We start from the raw sequence: 25,349 nt of genomic DNA on the forward strand, positions 1-25,349 counted from the left end.
ACAGGAGAGGCCACATCAGTGAGAGGCCCGCATACCGCAAAAAAAAAAAAAAAAATAGCTGTCTGATTTTCACACAGCAACTATTACTAGGCATAATGTTTTTAGGAATAATAAGTTATGTATTTTCTATGATTTGCTGCTTTAAAAACCTGTAGAGTTTGGGAGAGAAGAAGGTCAATAGTTGCTTTAGCTCTACCTAGTTTTACTATTTTATTTAAATATCTTGCAGTGTCTAAGGAAGTGGGTATTGAAGATAAAGACTTTAAAGTTCATGAGCTGGTCACTTTCCCCAACATGTGGGGTTTAAGTTGCTATGGCCAAGTAGCCCAGGAAGATGCTGCTTTGGGGGTGGGCACATGTGGATGGGTTGGGGATAGGCAAAGGGGTTCCCCAAAGAGCCTTCTGACAGACTGATTTCTGCTCCTCCTTTTTCAGGATGTGAAGATAACCCTGGATGGCCGGTCTTGCCCTCCCTCCCTAGTTGGAGACTTGGATGAGGGGCTGACTAGGTCTGGCTAGGGCTTCTGGGGAATCACGTGGGTATTCCATGATGGGGTGTTGGAAAGCAGTAAACCAGTCTGGTTGCCCTTTTCTCTACCTGGTTAACTTCAATACACAGCCCTTTCCCAACTAGAAAACAATTGAATATATAATAATGTGAGCCATCACTGTTATCTTATAGTATAGCAAAAGCTGTATCTTACTAAGTGAAAAGAAAGCAGAGGATGGGTTCCAGTGAAGCCAGGCAGTGAACTTTCTTTCTGAACATCTACCTCCGATATGGGAGAGAGAGCATTTCTTCAGGGCAGTGTGGAGGATTAGGGGTGTCTGTGAAGGAGCGGACAGGACCTCTCCCGCTATGGTGTGGTGGTTCGGGATGTGATACTGCTATGTCCGTGAGGAAAGGCCTGAGAGAAGGGTTCTACAGTTTTGCAGTGTCTCCCTTCCAGGAGCCTAGAGACTTATCTCTTAAGAATGAACAAAGTAAGAAGAAGAAGAAGTAAAGATAAAGGCATAGCAGAACGGAACAGTAATAATCACTCTCGATTTAAAATGGTACCTTGTGTCATGAGAGACAAAAACCAATGACCTCTTCCAGATTAAAGGCGACTGAAGTAACATAACAACCAAACATAAGCCTGTGATCCAGGATTGGATCCTGGGCCAGGAAAAAACAAATGTTTTCTCTTGCTATAAAGGATATTAGTGACAACTGGTCAATTTAAATGTGGAATTGTATTAGTATTAATTTCCTGATTTTGATAAGCATACTATGATTATATAAGAGAAAGTTCTTGTTTTTAGACAACTTCTGAAGTCTATAGGAGCAAAGGGGAACTGGGTCTGCTACTTAGTCTCAGACAGTTCAGGAAAAAATCTGTATATCTATCAAGAGAGTGTGTGATAAAGCAAAAGGAGTAAAATGTTAACATTTGAGGAATCTGGGTAAAGGGATCATGGAATTCTTTGCACTATTTTTTATAAGTCTGAAATTGTTTTAGGTGAAAAGCAAAAATAATTTAAAAAGGAATATTATTTTCAAAGCACTGTTATATGCTTTTTGTTATTTTTAAATCTAATAATGAGACCTCCTAAAGGTTAAATTTTTGAAAGGTTTAAATGTTAGGAAAAGATGTTTCTATTGTGCTGTGTTGCTCTTCTATAGTTCTCTCCTCTGGACCAGATCATTTGCCTTCGGTGTGAAATGTTTGTTCTACCTTCAGACATCCAAAGAAGTTACGTGCCAGTAAAACAGAGGGTGTCAAGTTACTCCACGGTTCTGTTCATCTGTCACTTTAGACTCTGAGTTAGAGAGTAAATATATGCTTCCATGTTAATCCCTTTCTGCCCCCTCCCTGACAGAATGTTGCCTTATGGGGACATGGCCCACTCTAGGAGGTATACTGGAGAAATGAGATTTGGCCCCAGGTGGTCTAAATTTAAGTCCCAAGATCTAATGCTTATTAGTTATGTATCCGTGAGTAATTCATCTAATCTGTATGATTGTCAGTTTCCCCAGGAATCTAAAATAATACTTGTTCTATATCACTTTCTAGAACTGTTGAGAGATCCAAGTAAAAAGATGCATGAAATGCTTTGAAAAATGCTCCATAGACTTTGGTTGTTACTGTTTAGAGAATTTTCTATAAAGCTGGGGGGTGGGGTGGGGGGAGTGTATCTCCAAGGCCCTCTTTCTAATGCAATTTGACCCACCTTACGTCTTGTCTGTGACACAGACCTAGGGGACAGTCTGACTCAGCATTTTCCAGTGCCTTGAGTTGATATTTACAAAAACAGCTACCATGCATTAATGGAGTGCCCCCTATGTCTGGGTTCTTCACACCTTTCATATTTACAAAAAGCCTGATTTTAGATACAGAAATTAAAGCTCAGAAAGACCACGTGACTTGATCTACGATGCAAAGCTACTAGGTGGCAGACTGTGGGCTTGAGCTCAAGTCTGTATGTAACTCATGGTCTGAGCTCCTTCTACCACGTGACCTTGGGTCTCTGGTGGCCAGTGAATGAAAGCCAGTAGAAACTCTAGGAAATGAACTCAGAGATAGAGTAATTTTGCCTACTGGCCAGCCCAGAAGAACTGGGTTGTAACTCAGTGTGATATTGTCCACATTTCAAATTCTCCACCATCCAGACATCCACTCCAGGCAACTAAGACTTGGTTTGAGTTTTGGAACTCAAAGGGGTATTCCTCCTGGGGAATATACCCATCTCTACAAAGCAGAAAGAGTTTGCCACTTTCTTACCCATGTTTCAAACATATCTTCTGGGCGCAAGCGACGTAGAGTGGGTCTGAAAAAAAAAAAAAAAGATGAGCTTTGTTGGGTAGGGATTACCTTGGCTGACACCCAAAGCCTCAGCACAGTGAAATGTAGAATGAGATGTTAGTCCATTTTCAAGAGTGTCTACGTACCTGTTGTCTCCCCTAAGGAGACAGAGCAGATTGACCCTGTTGTGTCACACACAGAGCTGGGCCTAAAGCTCTCAGCCTTTCCATGGGCCCATTTGATCCAAGGATTATAAAATCTATTACAAATCATAGGTCAGAGGGCACGGAGTCAGCTCACTCCCAGGCCAAGAAGCCATTTCCCTCCTCACATACAGCTGCCACTCCTGAGAACCCAGAGCAGGCCCAGAATGAGGAGACCCAGGAGAGGAAACAGCCCAGAACTACGGTTGTTTTAGCACCAGGGTCATCCATCAAAAGCCCTTTAGGGAGGAGCAGGTTGGGTCTATCTTTTGCTCATGGTTTCATTTCTTTTTGAATGTTGACAAATACTGTTAGACGTGTTGATATTTGTTCCTCCGGGTGCTGCATCCCTGGAGGGACCAAGCTGACTGGGTGATGGAATCATGATGCTCCAGGTTCAATGAACCTATGTGAGCATGTGGAGGGGAGGGTGGGTGGGTGAGAGGGTGAACCACCACCATATTCCATGTTCCAGTATTGTCCCTCCCTTAAGAGCTGGGGTCAGCAAACTACAGCTGGTGGGTCAAATCCAGCCAATGGCTCCTGTTTTTATAAATAAACTCCCTTTGGGACACAGACACACCCATTTGTTTACATATGGCCCGCGACTGCTTGCACACTATAAAGGCAGAATTGAGTGTTTGCAACAGAGACCATCTGGCTCATAGAGCCTGAAATATTTATTATCTGGCCCTTTGTAGAAAAAGCTTGCTGATCCATGCTAGAGCTGGTGGTATCAACGATTCCTCTCCCAGAAGTTCTAGGCATAAAATGTTCATCCTTGACTAAGTTACTCAACTACCCTGAGCCCAATTCCTTGATCTGTAAAATTAGGATGATAATAATTACCCCATAATGTTGAAGAGTCGGTAATATAGTTTCCAAAAGCACCTAACATAGTACTTTAAGAGGCTGTCACTACATCACTATCATTATCATTGTAGAATTTACTTACATCCTACTGTATGAGGTGATTTCCTCACTGCAGGGAGGTGGTCTAACCTTGTTTGCAAGTGTAGACCCATATTCAGAAAATATGGCAACATCCCTGCCACTGATCAATGACCAACAAAGCCACACTACTGAGTTCAGTTCTGCTCGGTTACTAACTCCAGGTTGTTGCCCTTGGGGGTCTGAAATGGTAGGACTGAGAGGCTTTTCTCCATCTCCCAGGCCCTGGATCCCCCCTGCCCCCACCCCTGCATGCCATCTGGGACACCTTTGGTGCTCCTTCACAAACTCCACAAGCTCCTCTTCTGTGTAGGGTTTGTCAGGGATGGCAATGGGCTCGTCCATAAATGGCTCATAGAAGTCAACCTCATTCATCTTCAAGGACAATTTCTTTGCAACCTGTAACAGTTAGAAGTAAGACAATAGTTTCCTTGAACACTAGTCTAGAGTAGCAATGGGTTGTCCGGCTACAAGTGTGTGTGTTCTCTGCAAAAGACATGAAAGTGTATGCATGGTTTTTACTTAAACATTGAAATGATAGGAACTCATCACCTAACTCATCGGTCCACCTGGCTGGACCGATCTACTTTTGTGATCAAAGGACAGATAGAAAAAAACTCCTCTGGCAAATGAGATCCAGTCAGGGCCAGAGAGCAGTCAGAATGAAAGGTGAGAAATTTAATTCCATTATCACCATCACTCTACTGTATTTGCCAGGGGCTGGAGGAGGAAGCAAATGTCAACAGATCATGTTCAGTGTCCTGGGATGTATGGATTTAATTGAATCAGTTTTGATAGAACAGGCAATTGACAGAAACCATTTAAAGCATACAGGTACTCAGAATCAGAGGCCAACTCAGGAATCTGTCCTCGATCAGCTCATAAACCCTAATTGCTATTTTGGTTGAAGCATTGGCCCAAGGGTTGTCTCTCAGTCCTGGGCTTGTTTTATGGTTTCTCAGGCTCTGGGAACTGCCTGGTTAGTTACCTGTCAGAAGGTGAGCCACCATCCTGGTTTGTCCAGAGTGGAGGGGTTTCCCAGGATTCAGACTTTCAGTGCTAACACTGGGTTAGTACCCAGCAAGCTGGGATGAGTTGCTCACGCTGTACCAAATAAAAAGCATGGGGAGCCAGCCCATAGCCTGGGAGCCATCTGCGCTCTTCATTAACGTGGCCACGCGGTCTGGTCAGGGCAGAATGGTTGCTGTGTTCGCCTGCAGAGCTGCTGAACTCTCATCTCCTTTTGTGAAATGATTTGAGAGGCCTGGAATGTGCAACGCTCTGTAGAAAACCAAATGCCATTCTTTTCTAGTTCAAAGCTGTGGTCCAAGAAAGCACAGGGATGAACAGTGGTTCCCTTGAAAATAAAGAGGAATTGCCTAAGAGCTGACGCCCTGTGGTGGTAACCAACAGTGTGGAGGCCCAGGGCCGCCGTAACTAATTGGTGACGGGGAGGAACTGGGTATTACATAAGCTGTTACACAAGGAGGTCCATTCTGAGCACACACTGGTATCCCTATGGCTTTTGTCATCAATTGCTATTCATCCAGGTCACTCTATTCCAAAAGACATTTCTTAAGGACTTAAGGGAAAGAAATACCAACATCCTACTCAGAGCTAACGAAAACAAGCTGTGTTAAGAGCCGCAGTCAAAGAGATTTAATGGTCATGCTGATTTGGTTTTAAAGGACAAGAAGGTGTGGGGTTTTTTTCTTACTTTCTTCCCTCTTCAGTGGGGTGGGGGTGAGGAGTGTGGTTGGAGGAAGGGAGGAAAGAGCAACTCTACAACCACTGTTTGGGTTTACACACAGTTCTTCACAAAGCTGGGCCCATCATAGAATGGGCTTGAAAATGACATTGGATTCTGGTTTTCTGAGTTCACGTACTACATATTCTAGGAACCAGGAAACGGTGTTTATATGAAGTAGGAAGTGAGCAGATGAGCAAAAACTAATAATAGCAAACATATGGAGTGCTTATTATGTGCCAGGCACTGCTGCAGTGTTTTCAGTTGATTACTTTATGAATCCCCACTTTGACTGTATGAGGTAAGAACTATTATTATACTTATTTTACAAATGACAGACCTGAGGCACAATTTGAGTTCTCAAATTGTTCTCAACTAACAACTTGCCTCCGTTCCAACTTTCCTCTCATCTGAAAATTACCTTCTTCTTGACACTGTACAGAAAGGAATTTATGTCCCTTTAAATATTGCCTTGACACTGTGCATGTCACAGGGAGAGGTTTCCTTCTACCTCTTGTAACATGCTCCCATCAGTTCATCCCTAGCACAGTCTGCTAGAACGAAGGCTTCCTGAAGGTGAAAAGGAGCTCATCAGACCCTCCATTGAGGTAAGCAGTGGAGACGCACCTATGCACATGAGTGTGCATGTGTATATGTGTGTGTATGTTAGGGTCTGTAGTGTTAAGACCATGAATGTAAAGTTGGATTATGATGTTCGTAAGTTTAAGTCTTTGGAACCCTGAGCAAACTTTTCCAGAGACCTGTTCACTATATCCCCATCACTATCATAGATTTTCCTCCTTTTGAATCTCAGAGAATTCCATTCTTTTAATTGTATCTTGGATGGTAAAGACTGAAGGAGATTTGATTGATTGAGGCATTGATTCTTTCATTCCTTCAATAAATATTTAGTGGGGTCTACTATATCCAAGGTTCTGTTCTGGGAGGAGACCTGTTTCATGGATGGTAAGAATGGATTTTACTATTAAAAACTCAAGAGGTCCGTATAATGAATTCTTTTGTACTTAAAAAAAAATAGTTGGAATGGAGTATGCCAAAGACAAGAAAGTTACAAAGTACAATTTTTTTGACATTTGCATGTGTATGAATTTTGATAACAGATGTTTTTCTACAAGTTAGCAAGCCATTTTGGTTGTTGCAGATGAAAACAACTCAATGAATTTAGGTTTTCTCAACATCTGTCTTGCCCATCAACTTTGTTTAGAGAATCACAGCTTCTTTTGGACCAATATGGTTCAAAAAATGATTTTGCTTCTCACTGTTCACTCCAAGAAAAGAACAGGCCAGTGGGAGATAGCATGAGATGATTAGAACTGACATTTTTCAGGCTGTGAGGTGCCACAGAGTGGACACCATCCTTAGCCCTCTCACTGTTGCTCCATTTGCTTCAGGGAGGTTAGGCCCTTGTGTGGCTTGATGTAGGATCAAGATCCACAGATCAGTGCTGGTCCCAAACCTGTGTGCCAGGTAAAATCTCTCAGGGAGCTTTTAGAAAAAGGCATATTTCTGGGCCTGGTCGCAATGCTAGAAAAATCCAAATTTCCCAGATGGGACTCAAGAATCCTTGCTTTTAAAAGCTCCTTGGGGCATACCAATATGGACAGTGGTTGGAAACTACTAAACTCCCAAATCTACATCAGCAGCCCTGATAGCTCGTCCTCTTGACAGTTCTCCAACTCATATAATACATTTAATATAATATATTTATTGGGTTGTTTACTTACTTTCTGTCTTCCTGTCTTTTCCTTTCCCAGACCTTACCCACCAATCCCATATACTAAACTCTAAATTCTACAAGGATAGGAATCTGTTTTGCTCAACGTTGTGTCCCTGGCATCTGGAAGAGTGCCTGGCACATAACAGACACTCAATAAATGCTTGCTAAGTGAGTGAATGAATCAATAAATGAAAGATCCTTCCAGTTGAATGTCTTCCCAGCTTGTAGAGATTAGAGCTCATCACCCCATCTTATGTTCCTATATATAGATTCTTCTTCCTAGATTTCCTAATGTTTTCAGTAGCTTTACAATCTTTGCTGTCTTGAAGCAGAGACTTGCGATCTTAAGTTATTGGTGTGTCTTCTCTCGTCTTTCTCTCCTTCATGTCAACAGAGGCCAGGTCCTCTAGTCATCTCAACCTCTGCCAGTTAGTTTGTCATCTTTGGGACTGTATTAGGGCTTCCCGGGCCCTTGCCTCTCCTGACTTCAAACGTCTAGAAAGCACCTCCCCTTCCCCAGGTCCCTCTGGGATTCCCTAGGATGTGTCTCACAACCAGGTCCTTCCACCCACCTCTTCTGCTCTAGCGCCCCCTGCTGGACACCACTGAGGCTTGGCCTGGGGACAGCCATGGCTTGTGGACACCACCGTTTCCCCCACCCCGCAACTGATGAGTGCAAGTTCTCAAGTCCCAAAGGGCACGATCCGGTCCGCTCAGTGAAACAGCTCTTCCTTCTGTGTTCTCTATAGAGGTAGAGAGTGCATCTTTCTCTTTATAAATGTTCTAAAATCCCACAAGTCTCTATGAACAAGGGCACTTATGACTCAGTGTCTTACAGAGTTTTTAGTGAAGAACCTTCTGAGTTTTTGATTATAGCCCGACCTCACCTTCTTCATGGTCCACAGATACGAAGCCATATGGTTGGGCTGGGAGGCACACCTAAAAACAGACACTACCCTGAACTCAGCATTGGACCAGCCTTCTAAGAACTGAGGCTTTCTTGCTTGGCCTGGCTTGCCCACCTGACTCTCTCTTTCCTCAGATGAGTTCTTACCCAGAAGCCACCTTATTCACTCCTGGCCCATCGTAACCAAACGCCAGCGCTGAATTTCCTTTAGGCTCCTCTGGACCTCCCCTTCTCTACTAATATCCCCTCCCAACCTCCATCCTCCTGGGCTTAGAGGACTGCCTCTTCTTAGCAATAGTACTGGCTAACATTTACTAGTGCTTACTATGTGCCAGGCGGCAGCTGATCATCTGACACGTAGTGTTTCTCTCTCTGGGGTGCAGCAGTGCAGAGCAGTGGACTTTGAAGTCAGCCTAACCTACTCACTGTGTGACCCTGAGCAAATCACAGATCACTTCATCTCTTGGTGCCCTGGTTTCAGCTTCTGTAGGCTGAGAATCCTAATCCCTCTTATACAGGGGTGTTGAGAGGATTAAATGAGAAAACCTGTGTAAAGCTCTTAGCACACAGCCTGACATATAAAAAGTACTTAATAAATGATAGTTATTATTCCCTTTGATATTCTTGTTCAAGCTCTCTCCCAACTCTAATCCAAACCATTAGGGTAAACTTTCTTCGAGTTTAGATTACATTACTTAGATTATAGAGCTCCCTTCTGGATTATAGGCTTGTAGACTGGGGTCAGATCCATAGAAGTGGTTATGTCTATGTATTTAATGCAATCTCTTTTCACCATACTCCTTCCCTGCTCCAGCACCTACAGGCTGCCTCTTGTTTTTCACAGAAAACTTGAACTCCTCAAAGTAGCAAGGCCCATGAGCACTGTTCTTCAATGCCTTACTCCTCAGTAGGAGTAACTTTTACCTTTTTTTACTTTCAACTTTTACCACTTGGATTTGATCAGGATTTAGTTTGTCCTAGATTTATTTGTTCTAGTAAACGTTGTGATTTAGGGCTTTAGTTGGGGTACGTATGTGTAGGATGGCGTGGATGTAAGTTTGAATGTATGTGCACTGGGAGTGTTATATATGTGTGGGTGTGAGTGTGATTGTGTGAGGAGGTATGTGTTATGCTTGTATGTTGTGTGAGTGTGTGTACTGTGTGTGGTTATATGGGTGTTGTATGTGTGTTCTGTGTGTGTTGTGTGGATGTGAGTATGAATGTGGGTGTGTGGGTGTGCACCCTGAATCTCAAGGGCAGATACAGAGTTTTCTGCTTAATGGTGTGGTACAGAAGAAATGGCATGAGTTTTAGGTAAAGATTGTCCTAAATTGTGACCTCAGCACTACTACTAATTCGCTGGAGACCTTGGATACTACTTAACCTTTCTAAATCGTTTTTCTCATCTGGGAAACAGGGTATTTTACTTTTCAGAGTTGTTGTGGAGTTGTTTAAAGGATTAGAAATAGTATAGATGCAATATATCAAATTGTGCCCAACACACAGAAAATACTCAATAAGTAGCCATTTTAGTAGTAACTGGAGCCAGAATGGAGTACTGCAACCTTAGTAGACCCCAGATAAATTACCCATTGATTCAAGATCCCTCTATCTCTGCTGTTCTTTGGCTTAAAAAAGAACTTGCCACATCCAGAAAATATAGATCCATTGAATTACAGACAAGTACAACAATAGCTTCTCCTGAGGATGAAAGTAACTTTCTGAAGCACCAGGGCTTCAGATGGTCAGTGCTCCTCTCCACTTCATCCCCCGTCCTGACCCAGTAGAGGGGGAAGTATGCAACCCCAGGAAGGCAGAGGATGGCCCTAAACAAAAAGGAAGCAGTGACCAGTGTCCTGGCACACTCTGGGCTCACACACTTCCCATTCTTAGTGTTGAAGGTGATAAAGAGTGGTTCATCTCTCTTTATTGGATGCTTTCAGAAATACGCTTATAGAGATTCTGAATTAATCATCTTCATACTCATCTCTTATTCACTGCCATATTTACTGCCATATTTCTAACGCTTCTGGAGAAAGTGTTAATGGATAGAGGATGGTTAATGTGGCCAAAAGAAAAGTGGTGGGAAGTTCAATCTTTAAAGCGGTTAAAGTGGGGTTTCATAGGTACTTACCCCTTTGTCGAAAGTAGCAAAAAATTTGATGTACGGCTGGAAATGTTCAGCTGCCTCTTCAAAAGCCTTGTAATCTAAGAGGAAGAAGATAAAACGGAGAGACATTTTCAAGATACACACTGCATCAGAAATTTCTCTTTTTAAATAACGTAGAGAAAGTGGGAAACCAATTAATTCTGATTGGATAGTTATTTAGTAGCCATTATTGAGACAGATAATTATTTGATACTATTTTAAACCCCAAGGAATTTGAACTGACTGGCATTCTATCACCCAAAAGAGGAACTCTTTATCACACTTTTCTGTGTTTTAGGAAATTGGGTGACAGAAAGGAGAAAACAGAAGAAACGAAGAGAGGACAAGGGAGAGAAAAACCAAAAGAAATTTTTTCACTCAAACTCACTGCTAGTTACGTGTGCCCGCTAAAGAGTGCTGCTGTATAAGTGAGCACTGAGTAAGAAGAAAACCCACTTAGTATGCAAAGCAACTCAATCAAAAATGACATCACAGAAGAATTTTAAACTTCTTAACAGGAGTACCTCTTTGGCTAACTCCTAGTTTTTCTTTCCCTCTTTTTAAGTTTTCTTTTTTCATTCTGATCTCCTGAGAGATGACTTAAAATTAACCAAGCCTAGGGACTTCCCTGGTGGTCCAGTGGTAAAGACTCCACATCGCAATGTAGGGGACACGAGTTCAATCCCTGTTCAGGGGACTAAGATCCCACATGACGCGGGGCAACTAAGCTCGCTCGCCACAACTACTGAGCTCGCACACCTCAGCTAGAGACCTCATGCCCCAAACTACAGATCCCACGCACTCTGGAACCCACACACCACAACTACAGAGCCCACATGCCCTGGAGCCTGCGTGCCACAACTAGAGAAGAGAAAACCTGCACGCCACAGCTAGAGAGAAGCCCGTGTACCACAACGAAGAGCCCGAGTGCCACAACAAAGATCCCGCGTACCGCAGCTAAGGTACGATGCAGACAAAAAAAAAAAAAAAATTAACCAAGCCCTTGCTTGATTCTGGCCCCAAACTTGAATCTAAACTGGTCAAGATAAGCATGAGACCACATGAGTGTGGCCATGCTGTGCCTCACTACACCTAGATAGTTATTGTTTGGTAAAGACATTCGTATTCCTGTCTGATATGTGAGGGTGATGGTAATGGTGTTGGTGTTGGTGGTTGTTCTGCATAAAGTCTATAATCCTGAGAGTCAATGATCCTAAGATTCATTCTTAACAAGATTACCTTTTTTTCCATTTCATGGAATTTCATATCTCTTAATCATCGGAGGCATAAACTTTAGCTAGAATCCCAGGAGCAGGCAGAATTTTCTAATATTCAATGAAAAACATTTCAAGAATCATGCTGACTCAGGGGACACCAAGACGAGTAAGACAAGGACACTGATCTCAAAGCCTCACAGCCAAGGAGGGTAATGGGCCCTTAAAGAACCACAATGCAAATGATAGCTGCTGCAATGGAGGAAAGCATAATAAACACAGGCGAGACAGGGGTTGAAAAATTTACAAGAACAGCTGTACAAACTGATACACGTTTACACAAACTCATCCCTCATAAAAGTAGTTGTGTCATCAGAAAATATATCATAGGGCTTCCCTGGTGGCGCAGTGGTTGAGAGTCCGCCTGCCGATGCAGGGGACACGGGTTCGTGCCCCGGTCCGAGAAGATCCCACATGCCGCGGAGCGGCTGGGCCCGTGAGCCATGGCCGCTGAGCCTGCGCATCCGGAGCCTGTGCTCCGCGACGGGAGAGGCCACAACGGCGAGAGGCCCGCGTACCGCAAAAAAAAAAGAAAATATATCACAAAACCTGAGAGTTGGGATAGAGAATTAGGTGGAGGGGAAGAAGATGGGTGAGAGATGTGGAGAATGAATAGAGAGACAGTGGGAGAGTATAGAAAGTGGAGTGGTTATAGCCGTACCTGTTATTTACGTCTCTCTAAGGCAGCAGTGGGCTCCGTGAGAATCCTCTGTCCCCTCTTCCCAGACCCCCTCTTCCGGGTGAACCTCTCCCCACCTCCATGACCCCCTATCGTCATAGAAAGAATGGCCCTGATCTGTGTGCAGAGATCTCTCTTCTTCACTTGAGGAGCCAATCTACATCCCTTTCAAGATGAAGAAGGGTAGGGAAAGGTAATTCTCTAAGTTGGTGCTTCAAACTGTGGTTGAGCCTTTAGCCTCGCCCAAACAACAGCTGTCTTCCAGGAAACCTGGTCTAGTCTTCTGCTCTATTGATCTCATGGGATTCCCTAGATTTTTCCTGCCCTCGTGTCCTGTTTTTGTTTGTTTGTTTCCTCATTCCCCTCTGGAATGGGCTCCTAAACATCCAGCCTTCAACCTCCAGCTTATTGCAGACGTGTCTTAGCATTTTCTCACCTTTCTTGCCCATCCCTCCGGGTTTTCCGTACTGGGTATTGACCCTTTAGCTCCACATTTCCCCCAGGTTGGCATTCTTAACCATCAGCTGAGTTCCCCTAGGAAGTTCTTGCCACGCTCGCTCAACGCTAGCATCCATAGCTACACGCTCAAGCTGGAGATGGACTTTCATGCCCAACCTCCCTGGAAGATGTAGCCTCCCAGTTCTTCCAGGTCCTTTCTAATCTGGTACCAAATCTCTTAGGCATCCTTTTCTGCTAAGCCTATTCCAGTCTACTTAGGTTTTAAATCCTTCCAGTTTCTCCACTGCCTCCATTGTTTTTGTTCTATAGAAAAGCTTGGGACCATTTGCAAAGCCAATGCCTTCTGTTCCATTAAACTTTCCTGACCAATCACCCTCAAACTACAGCAGAAGTATAGGACTCTCAACAACTGCTTCCCTGGGTGCCTTATCCACTCCTAGCTTCCCCACCCACTGACCTTGGCCTCTTTTGAAAGGCAAGAAGAAACAGACAGAGAGATGGGAATGCCAAGTAGAACATCCTGATGCTTTCAGCCAGTGTGTGATGGCCACGGGTATGTTACAAGGAGCTTGATAGACATAAATATTTTGGTGATAAATCTTTCTAGATGTTTTCTACAGCCATTCAGACTTTACGGTAGTTAATATTATATTTGAAAACAATGGCTCCCTCTATAAATGTTCTGTTTCAATAACAATTATTTTGTGCCTAAGACTAGCGAGCATCACAGCTAGAGAGAGGCTGCTCCCCTGTCTTCCCCACTGGATCGTCTCGGTGTGATTGTTACTTTAGTCCAAGTTTGTTTATCATCAGTGAAGTTTTTTGGTTTGTGAGACTCTAAAGTATTTAATTTTTTTCTTTTGATTTAATTTACTGTAATGTTCATATTTTTCTACTAACACCGATGGAATGCATGATTGCTATCTGTTTATTAGGTTAGTAATCATCGTAATCAGTATTATCAACAAAATATGGCATTAGGTATTCCTAAAGAGGGCAAAACTGATTTTCTTAATTTTCTGAATTATTCAATTTATCCCTTCCTTCCTACCATCCTTTCTTCCTACCTTCCTTCTTTCTTTTTTCTAATGCCTGTAAATATTAACAATTAGCCAGTCTAATTCTAGATGGAGTTTTCATAATGAATTATTGTTTGTCTTTGTAAATTAAAAATATTTCTTTCAAAAATAATAATTGGACATAATATAATTAATTGATTCATTAAAGAGGACTGTAGGCCTTTGGCTTCAGAACTGAGGGTGAGGCTGTAATGACAAGAAGGTGTAAATAAAGACTGTGTTGTCAAGTTCATTCTGAAAATCTTGATATTCAAGCAGTATTTATTCACAGAAATTCTTTGTTATATAAACTTTACCTATTGGTCTGAATTCCACATATAAGATTGTTATTAAACAGGTGATCCTGGTAACATCCAAATCTTGATAGCCCCTTCTCTTCTTAGCTCTAGGTGAAGAAATGGGTTCAGAAGACCTGTCTCTGCTGTTTCACACTAAAGCAGTCTAACTGTCCCAGGGGAATTTTACTAAGAGTTTATGAGCTAAGAGGTGAATTGAAAAAACTGAATTATGTTAAAAACTCTTCAAAGGATAAATTATTGGCTTCAAAACATGCCGGACCTTGCTGAGATCCTGAATGAAGTTAACTGAAAATTCCAAGGACCGTGTGAAATACACAGTGTACTGACAAAGTTTGTCAATTTAAAAGCAAAAATTTAACCTTAAAAAGGAGGTTAAAATGGCTCACTAGTAATTTTATTATTTAAATCTTAAGAAAAAGTGTAAGACCAGTAGAGCGATAATTGCATATTCCTAAGGAAATGCTTCATTATTATTTTGAAATATATAATATGAAAGAGCCGGGCTTCCCTGGTGGCGCAGTGGTTGAGAGTCCGCCTGCCGATGCGGGGGACATGGGCTCGTGCCCTGGTCCGGGAAGATCCCACATGCCGCAGAGCGGCTGGGCCCGTGAGCCATGGCCGCTGAGCCTGCGCGTCCGGAGCCTGTGCTCCGCAACGGGAGAGGCCACAACAGTGAGAGGCCCGCGTACCGCAAAAAAAAAAAAAAAAGAGCTCAGTTGGATTTGAAATCCATTCAAATGATCATAAGAAATATTAACACTACATTTGTCATTGAAAAGGAAAGTAATAGCTGTTAGATGGAAAGAATGCTCACATTCCTGAAGGACAATTTAGAGATTAGATTATCTAAATTCTGTTCAATGGCAAGAAAAGATGGTTCATCAATCAAAGAAAAAGCAGTGAATGTTGTCCTGTCATTTGCCACCATCCACATGTGCCAGCAAAGTCTCTGGTCAAGGGTGACTATCCAGAATTCAAAGAGATCATTTAAAACCTTGATCAGGGGTTTCCCTGGTGGCGCAGTGGTTGAGAGTCCGCCTGCCGATGCAGGGCACACGGGTTCGTGCCCCGGTCCGGGAAGATCCCACATGCCGCGGAGCGGCTGGGCCCATGAGCCATGGCCGCTGAGCCTGCGCGTCCGGAGCCTGTGCTCTGCAACAGGAGAGGCCACAACAGTGAGAGGTCCGTGTACCGCGAAAAAAAAAAAAAAACACCTTGATCAGGAACTGTATGTTGCTATTTCAAGCATAAAACCTAATATCAAAAGCTATATTCTTAGAAACAAGCACAAGATTTTCATTCAAAATCTAAAAATATTTTACTTGGAAGTTTTCTACAATGTAATATTTGATATCTTTCCTATTATTTTGAATATTATTATATTAAGAAGGTAAAGTTTTGGTTTTTTTGCTAGGCCCGAGTAAATCTCTTCCAGTTTATCACTATGTGTCTTACAAACATGGTCACATTTCATGTGTGCCATGACCCGACGAAGCTGTGAAGTCTTGAAAGTGCAGCCCAGTGGTTCAGTGTATGAGCATTAAAGTCAGATGTCTGGGGTGTAAACCTTGGCTTTACCATTTATTTGCTAGCTGTGTGATACTGGGTGAGTTCACTCAACCCTTCTGTTCCTTCATTTCCTCATCATTAAAATGCTGATAATGATGGTAACTGCCTTATAGGCTAGTTGTGAGAATGAAACTAAGGCGTCTACAGAAAGCTCCTTGCATGGGCCCTGGCATAGGATATATGTTAGTTAAATGGAGCTATTATTGTTATTCATTTAGGGTGGGGGAAGGTATAAACTGGAAGATGTGTTTTGTTTTGTTTTTTGCCACACTGTGCGGCCTGTGGGATCTTAGTTCCCACACCAGGGATCGAATCCTGGCCCTCGGCAGTGAGAGCGCAGAGTTCTAATCACTGAACCACCAGGGAATTCCCTGGAAGATGTGTTTCTTATCCCAATCTTGGCCCCGTCTCCCTCCCTATATGCTATCCTGAGCTTAATGGAGGAAGAGAGAGAAACAGAAGGATGGAAATGGTTAGAAACAATTGAGGGGGTCGGGGAAGGCAGAAAAAGATTAAGGGAAATAGAAGGAAGTGAAATAAAGAGGAGAAAGTAGAAGGGGTCAGGAGAAGCACCCCGGAGTAGTCAGCATCTATATAGGAATGTGAAAATTGAAATAAAGTCACCTAAAGAACTTGGTTGAAACTCCCTGGCTAGGCTCCTTCCCACAAACACACCCTTAAGGAGGGTGAATAGAGGCTTTTATGTAGTAAATGAGAAGACAGCTGGGTCATGAGAGAGAGAAAATAGGTGGGTTGTTGATGAGACGACTAAGGATGCCAGTTGGCCGATGGGGTACAGAAACGGCTTTACAAATAATTTCAAAATATTTTGAAGTTTCCAGAAATAGTCACGAGCAGCCCTTATTTGCACCTCCCACACGTACGAATGCTACCAGATTCTCTTTCATAGTTATGCCCACTCCTTCTAACACTGTCCCTCTCTCCAAGGCTCAGACACCAGAAAAAGCCTTAAGTCATATAGGGCCCTTGTTGCCAAAGCAGTTTAAAAAAGTGTCCTCAAGTAGTTGGCCTTCCTGGTTCCTTCTCTCCCTGACTCTTCCTGACTCCCACTCGCTACACCGATCACCCCTGTGTGGGTTGTGGTGATGTCTGATATGTTCCTCTGCCCACCCCAAAGCTGGCCACAAAGCTTTCCAAGGGAGTGTACCAAAGGGCGTGGCTGTGCCGTTGCAGGCAGCCTTGGTGGTCAAGGGGGGCTGGCCAGCAGTCTTCCACATTGTGCTGTAGCTCCCAAGCCCATCCCTACCCAGATTGTCCTCTAATGCTGTCCAAGTAACTGAGAAGCTCTCCAACTGCTGACCACAGGAGCTGCCAATGTCAGAGAGACAGCCCACTCTCTGCCCCATCTGGGGTTGGTGGGCAGGTGGAAAAGGTGGAGGAAGGGCTTTTCTCTCTTCTGTCAAATACTCGGCCTCCTTCAAGGTCAGCAAACAAGACCCAACCTTAATGTTCTTTCAGCTCCCCTGCCTGTTTTGCATAATTTCTGCTCATTTGTCCCATTCCATAGGGTGCAAGGAAGATTCTCCCTCTATGCTACCTAGCACATGATGTGCTAATGGCTCATCTTCTTTCTGGATAATCTAACACACCTTGTTGGGAAAAGAGCCTTTAGAGTGACAGGCTGGGGCTGACAGACAACTTACACTCTGAGTCCTCACTCTTGAAAAAGCCGATGAGTTTGATATGGTCCTCAATGCGCTCAAAGGCTTGGACTTCCAGTTTGCTGTTGATGATCTCCACGGGGTCTTCAATGAGCTGGAATGCCACACACACGCCACAAAAGCTGTCCAGATAAGAGAACTTTTCCCTCCCCAGAGGGGAAATCAGGAACATGTATAGAGGGCTTTGGAGGGAAGTTGTGGACTAGGTCCTGGTGCTTCAATGGCCACCCCACCTTCCCCCGTGAGCACAGTTCTCTTCTTAGAGGAACCGACCTTACCTCAAGGGGTAGGCTGATCGGTCTGGGGGCAACTCCATTTCTCTTGCCGGTTATTGATTCAGGAATGGCATGTGACCCAATCCTGGCCAATGAATCTCCAGGGTAAATAAGCCTGAAGGCCTGGGGAAAGTTCTACTTTCCTTTTAAGAGAGCAATGGGAGGCCGGATTTCCCTCCCCCCTTCAGTGGATATGAATGAGGAAATGTGATATATCAGCTCCTGCTTCTGGCTATCTTATAACCAACTTGAGAATAGTCAGCCTGAGGACAAAGCCAACACCCCGAAAAGAGCATTATCTGTGATTTACAGAGAAAAACGGAGCTGCAGCCCTGACTCATCAAGCCTAAAATGTGCCCTCGCCCTGTTCTTCCATTTGTGTGGGTCAATGACGCTGCTTATTCTTTAAGGTACTTGCATCTAAAAGCCCCCTCCTGGTTGACAGAGCCAGAGCAGGGCCATGGGGCCCACAGTTATCCTGTTGCCTCCCTCAGCTTTTTTGAGGGCTTATAGGTATGGGTTAGCGAGAGGGCCAAGCAGAGCCTATGCGCACTTTTTTGTAGGAAGTAACCTCCAACTTACTTCCGACCCTCTCTCTGGGTTTCTGAGGCAGTGGGGAAAAGGCAATAGGCCACTGTATTCCAGCTGGTAGATAAGGAACCACCATTATGGATGTTCTATATCTGCACAGGCGCCTGTGTTCAAAAGAACTTGACTTCACAGCTGTTATTGAAAGTGTGAGTTTATCTATGGAAAAATATTTTTATAATGTTTGTTGCTCTGTTTGCCTGAGCACGTGGACCCCAGGGTGTTGGACCTCCATGGCTGAGAGGGAGTGTGATATTGGGTGTCTCATTAGCCCTGCCTCTTTTCATCCTGCCTGAGGGGTCACTCAGCAGACTGTTACCCCTCTCCCTACCCCATCTTCCAGGGACTATCCAACTCTCTCTCCTACACTTTTCTTCAGAAGCCCTGGAACAAAGCCAAGGGGATTCTGGGGATGTTTGTGTATAATTGCTAAGAGAATTAACATCTTACTACTACACAGTCCCGATCTGTGACCCTCCGGTCGCTAATAAAATAGTTTCTGAGGTGATGGAAGGGCCAGCTTCCCAGTAGACGTATTGCCGTGATATAGGCATGCTTTAGTTTTTTGTGAAGCTTGAGATATCTTTCTTAGACCAGGTTATTCACCTTCTCTGTTCTTACTTTGGGCTTTTACTTCCCCCTGTATTTGAACCCAAACAGTGCCATGCAAGGCCACTGTGCATAAATGCTTACGTCCAAGAGAAACTCCACCAAGACATCAGCTGCAAACTCGCCATCAAACTCAATTGTGCGATCACCCTTAAGAACATACAGACTTCCTTCTTCATCAAAACCTAAAAAAGAAACAAAGAGTTCCCCAAATAAAGTCATTCCAATGTAGGAAGAGCCATGCTATTGGCCACGGTATGGCTCAGGGTCCCTGGGTGACATGGGGTCAGGCTCAGTGGAACTAGCATGAACCCTAGGATCAGTTCCCTTACAGCCACACCTCTGAAGGGCTCCCAGAGTGGAAACTCAAAATGAACTAGTCAAGAACCAAAAATCTAATCTCCACTCCACCACTGCTTTAATTTTCCAAAAGTATTGCTGACCCCATTCTTCTTATCAAAAAGTTTTCGTGCCCACTGCCTACCTGGCTTTTTAGCCTGGCATTCAAGCCCTTCCACAACCTAGTGCCAGCCCTATCCTTTATATCCTCCCTTGGGTGGACCCGTGCTCCCTTGAGAACTGCACTCCTCATCCCTGTGCAACTCCCTTGGCTTTTTGCCCAAGAGCTGCTGTGAAAGGGGACATGAAGGAAAAATCACAGCGCATGATTCTCTGCACAGATGTTCTCCTTGGGCCTAGAGTGACCTTCTCCACCACCACCCCCCCCTTGCCCATCTCGGTCAACTCCTTTGGGTCTCAGCTTACGACCCATTTTTCCAGAGAAGGCCGCACCAATCTCCCTTGCCACTATGGATCTGCTCTCAGCTCCATTTAGAGGTATTCGCTATAACAGCGAGCCCTCTATAAGGGTAGGGCTGCTGTCCTCTTGGGATCCCAGCGCCTTGAAAGGAGTCTGGACACACTGGGCTCCCCATAGATGTTTGCAGCCAGAATGAACAGCTTGCTTTTCTATTGTAACTGAATTCTGCACATCTTTTCCCAGTCTGCTGATAACGCTGCAAGGGCAGGTTCTGCATCTTCTTTCCTACCCTCCATCACTCTCAGCGTAATGCTGTGTACTTTCACAGATGCTTGCTGGAGAACTGCATTTCCCCCCAGGGATGCTAAATAGCTGAGGCTGGCCTTAAGTCCAACGGCATGGCATCCTTAATTCCTTAGATTAATTGTTTTCAAACTCTCGGATTAACTGAAGGATGCCTTCTCCAGATGAACTCGTCTGCAGAACCTCTAGGAAAGGGAGGCTGCCCACCGTGTCCCAGGGCACTTCTGAAGAACCCGTGGCACACCATGGAGCACCATTTGTAAATCTAAAGGAGCAATGGGCCAGGTATCCCTGAAGCAGGCAGTGACTGATCACAAAGGGTGCCATGGGGAACCTCAGCCAGTGTCCCGCTGTTAGATTTTTCTCTGAGTGAAACCAGTGAGGAGGTTGTTGCACCAGTCCAGAGACCAAACTCAGGCACATGGAAATGGGGATGGAGATCACGGAGCAGCTTCACAAAATACAACTGTCCTGTAAACTCCGAGGATCGAATAGTCAGAAAGAACCCGCCCCATTTCATTTAGAGGTTCATTTAGATATTTAAACCCCCATCACATCCTCCCTGGGGAGGATATCCACCAGTCCATTCTTATGAATATTTACCCAGCTTGTCCTCCGTGAATTTTTAGATTTCTGGAACACCAGCGTTTTCCTCTAACTAAATTTACTAGAAATTCTCCCAAATTCAACTTCTCATTAAAACAGTAGGAAGGGAGGGCTTCCCTGGTGGCGCAGTGGTTGAGAGTCCGCCTGCCGATGCAGGGGACGCGGGTTCGTGCCCCGGTCCGGGAAGATCTCACATGCCGCGGAGCGGCTGGGCCCGTGAGCCATGGCCACTGAGCCTGCGCGTCCAGAGCCTGTGCTCTGCAACGGGAGAGGCCACAACAGTGAGAGGCCTGCGTACCGCAAAAAATAAAAAATAAAAAATAAAAATAAAACAGTGGGAAGGGAGAAGACTAGGGTATCAAGAGGCGCTGGACAGCTCATCAACTTGCTTTTGACTAGGGAAAGAGTTGAACATGCTTTGTTCCCCTGCTCAAGGGAAAAAAACTTCTTAATTTATCCCCAGGGAAAGAGATACCCCAGGCATTCTTAATAATTCATTATTATTTTATAGTCATGAGTTCTTCCTTGTAGCTAACCCTAAATATTGTTTCTTTTTTTAAAAAAATATTGTTTCTTACAATTTAAATCTTTCTTTAAAAAAGCTATTCTTGAACATAAAATAGAAAACAGTTGTTTGAAATTCTCTAAGATAATGCACTTTCGTGTGCCTGAAGGTATTTACTGAACCACCACTAATCTTTTTTATCCTGTGCTTACTACTCCAAATCCAATTAACCTTTCTTCAAAGGTCCTGTTTTATAACCTCCTGCTCTCTTTTAATAGCCATCCTTCACTGGTCATGCAGAAAAAGTGAAATGGGCAATACACATCTGGGGGTGTTTCAACCCAGCGGAGTAACCTATATTCTCTCTCCTTGGGATTAGAGGTGTAAGAATCTTGAAGCGCACTTGCACTTAACCATGACATATTGACACAAGAGATTACAACTTGCACTGTGCAGTCGCTTGCTTAACCATACCTCATCTAAATCCTCCCTTTCATCCTTGGTGACAATGCCCAGCTGGGCTTTGGACTTAAATTTAGAAACCACTGGGACCCTAGAGTCACTATTAATGACATTCTTTGTTGGCTGCTTCAGCCAAGAGGTCAGGAAATAATAGGTGTTGGAAAAAGAGATTTGATCTCCCTCAAAGAGATCACCATGTCAGGGAGATAGAGAGGTTAGGCTTTTTTTTTTTAATTGACGTATAGTTGATTTACAATGTTGTGTTAGTTTCATATGTACAGCAAAGTGATTCAGTTATACATGCATATATATTTGGTTTTTTTAGATTCTTTTCCCATATAGGTTATTAAAGAATATTGAGTATAGTTCCCTGTGCTATACAGTAGGTCCTTGTTGTTTATCTATTTTATTTTTAGTAGTGTGTATATGTTACTTCCAAATTCCTAACTTATACTTCCCACCCGCCATCGAGAAGCTAGCCTTTTAACATGATATAGAAACTGGAAATAAAGGTTTGAATCTTTTTTTTTTTTTTTTTTGCGGTACGCGGGCCTCTCACTGCTGTGGTCTCTCCCGTTGAGGAGCACAGGCTCCAGACGCGCAGGCTCAGCGGCCATGGCTCGCGGGCCCAGCCGCTCCGCGGCATGTGGGATCCTCCCGGACCGGGGCACGAACCCGTGTCCCCTGCATCGGCAGACGGACTCTCAAGCACTGCGCCACCAGGGAAGCCCAAGATTTGAATCTTTAGTGTCCATTTCTCCAGGAAGAAACCCTCTTGCTTGTACTGATACAAAGATACATTAGATGACTAATGTGAAATTATTTAATTCAGACCTGTATTTACTTTTGTGAGACTCTTCCCCAAGCCAAGACTAAGGTATGCAGGATCATTTTAAATCTATTCAAAAATAGTCTAGTTATCATGCAAGAAAAAAACCGTACTTTTATTTTTGCAAGACACATTTGTTTCTTCATGATATATCTCAAAGAAAATCACACTTACCCAGTTTCTTGGCAAGCTTGGCTTCTTTCTTGGCATCCACCATCACAAAGCCTATATCTTTATGTTCCAGGACTTGGGCCACAAGCTGAAGGGAGAGACAAGTAGGAGAGTAAGTGAATCAAGATCAGAAAGACTGTAGAAAATACCACGGGATACTATGTTGATATGTTGACAAGAGGATTTTCCTCCATACTTCCTGTTACTCTGTGACCAGTTCAAGCAGCAATGTAGGGGTTCTATGCTTATGCCCTCAGGAGAAGGATGATTCAGTAGAATTCTGAGAAGGAAGGAGAGAAAAGTGTAAGGACCAGATCTAAGATATAAGATTTGGAAGACCTTGTCGCATACCCTTCTCTGCCCTCAGGGTAGATAAAATTTGAATTGGGAGACAGCAGGATCAGAAAGGAAGCAAAAAGTACTAGATACCCACAGACACCTAACATGGGGCCTGGAGCCCATCGCAGCTACCAAATGAACCTTGGGTTCGGTGGGGTCTCAAAAGATGCCAGATAGGCTGAGGGACCTTAGGACAAAGGAGACCTGTGACCCCAGTACCCAAGATAATCCTCAAGTCCCTCCACCCTGTGGGCTTGAGGAGTAAGAATGCCCATTGAGTGTATCTGGTAAAAAGACCAGAGGCAGTCTCTGAAGTTTTCCTGCTTCCAGTTGAGAGGAAGAACTATCAGAGTACCTGGGTGGAAGTATAGCCCCGAAGGTGAAGAGGATACAACAGTGTCAGGTGGACAGATGGCTGTAAACTACTCTGGGTGGACACCAGCCTAGATGATGACACCAAGCACAAGACTGACATCGTGTTACGCTCCCTGAAACTTAGATATAAGGAAGTAGGGAGACCCTCAGTTGCCTGAGATCTAATTGCTGCCATCTGGCTGAATGGAAGCTTAAAATAGAATAGAGTGGAGAAGCTACCAAAAAGATCATGTAATACTAATATTACATTTCTTTATTTACAATTTAAAAAAAATAATTGTAGATTAACATGCAGTTGTAAGAAATAATACAGAGAGATCCCTCGAACATTATACCCAGTTTGCTCCAAAGTAACGTCTTGGAAAACTATAATACAATATCAAAACTGGATATTGGCATTTATATAGTAAAGATGCAGAACGTAACCAAGAGGATCCCTCATGTTGTCCTTTCATAGTCACATCCACTTGCTTCCACCTTCATCCCTTCCCTAACCCTTGGCAACCACACCTTCATCTCTTCCCTCACCTTTGGCAACCACTAATCTGTTCCCCATTTCTTTTCATTTCAAGAATGTTATATAAGTTGAATCATATAATATGTAACCTTTTGTGTTGGTCTTTTTTTACTCATCATATTGCTTTGGAGATTCATCCAGATTCTTGTGTCTATTAATAGATCATTCTTTTGTATTACTGAGCAGTATTTCCGTGGTACGGAGGTACCACAGTTTCTTCAATTATTCACCCATTGGAGGACATCTGGGCTGTTTCAAGCTTTTGGCTATTATGAATAAAGCTGCTATAAACATTCATGTACAGTTTTTTGTGTGAAGGTTAGTATTAATTTCTTTACGATAAATGCTCAGGAGTGAAATTGCTGGGTTGTATCATAATTGCATAGTTTTTAAAGAAACTGCTGATTGTTTTCCTGAGTGGCTGTACCACTTTACATTCCCAACAGCAATGTAGTGATGAGAGATCCAGTTTTTCTGCATCCTTACCAACATTTTGTATCGTCACTAATTTTTATTTTAGCTGTTCTAATAGATGTGTGGTGATATCTCGTTACAGTTTTAATGCATTTCGCTAATGGCTAATGATGATGAACTTATTTGCCATCAGTAAACTGTCTTCCATGAAATACCTGTTCACGTCTCTTGTCTATTTTCCAAATAGATTACTTTTGGTAGTTGAGTTTTGAGAGCTCTTTAAATATTAGTCCTTTGTTGGATATGTGGTTTACAAATATTTTCTCCGACTCTGTGGCTTATCTTTTCATCCTCCTAATGGGGTCTTTCACAGAACAAAAGTTTTTAATTTTGATGAAGTTATATTTATCAGTTTTTCCATTTATGGACTGTGCTTTTGGTGTTAAGTCTAAGAACTCTTTGCCTAATCCCGTATCCTGAAATTTTTTTCTAATTTTTTCCTAAAAGTTTTAGGTTTTTGTTTGTTTGTTTGTTTTGTTTTGTTTCCCATGGCTTTCAGGATCTTAGTTCCCTGACCAGGGATTGAACCTGGGCCATGACAGTGAAAGTGCTGAGTCCTAACCACTAGCCTTCCAGGGAACTCCCTAAAAGTTTTAGAGTTTTAAGTTCCTCTAAGGCTAAGGATATTGGGCGGAAGCGCAGACAGCTGCTCTGTGGAGTGCCTCTGGTGATGGCGGGGGGCGGGGTGGGGGGTGGACACGACACAGATAACAAATGACACCCGCACCCCTCAGGCGGTTTTCTCTTCTTTCTTACATTTTGACTGAGACTAGGAAAGGCTTAGGATGAAAGGTATCATCAGTGTTTAGATTATGACTCATCTTGAGCGTCCCTGTAATGCTTCAACAGGTCTTTCTGCGAAGTCACTTGGCTTTAGTCTATTGCATTCAATTTATTAGACAAGGTTATTTTTGAATGAGTTTTCTGGTTTTCAGTGTAAGCCACTCTGTCCTATTTAGTGCTATCAAAACCTTAACTTAAATGCTCCCTTTCTATCATTAAAAATTAATGATG

At 43.4% G+C, this 25,349-nt stretch overlaps 1 protein-coding gene across 1 annotated transcript in view; it reads right to left on the reverse strand.

Moving 5' to 3' along the window:
* Positions 1 to 25,349, reverse strand: part of CASQ2 (calsequestrin 2) — a 62,556-nt gene that overhangs the window by 18,329 nt on the left and 18,878 nt on the right. The window contains exons 2-7 of the mRNA XM_027091006.1: positions 22,634 to 22,718; positions 19,079 to 19,179; positions 17,505 to 17,616; positions 10,467 to 10,540; positions 4,209 to 4,339; positions 2,766 to 2,811 (exon numbers count right to left, since the gene is read on the reverse strand). Of these exons, the coding sequence (XP_026946807.1) occupies positions 2,766 to 2,811; positions 4,209 to 4,339; positions 10,467 to 10,540; positions 17,505 to 17,616; positions 19,079 to 19,179; positions 22,634 to 22,718 (549 nt within the window). The remainder of the gene's footprint in view (positions 1 to 2,765; positions 2,812 to 4,208; positions 4,340 to 10,466; positions 10,541 to 17,504; positions 17,617 to 19,078; positions 19,180 to 22,633; positions 22,719 to 25,349) is intronic.

This window comes from Aethalodelphis obliquidens, unplaced genomic scaffold (assembly GCF_003676395.1).
Source record: "Aethalodelphis obliquidens isolate GAN/ISIS:26980383/991018 unplaced genomic scaffold, ASM367639v1 scaffold70, whole genome shotgun sequence".
Classification (NCBI taxonomy): Eukaryota; Metazoa; Chordata; class Mammalia; order Artiodactyla; family Delphinidae; genus Aethalodelphis; species Aethalodelphis obliquidens.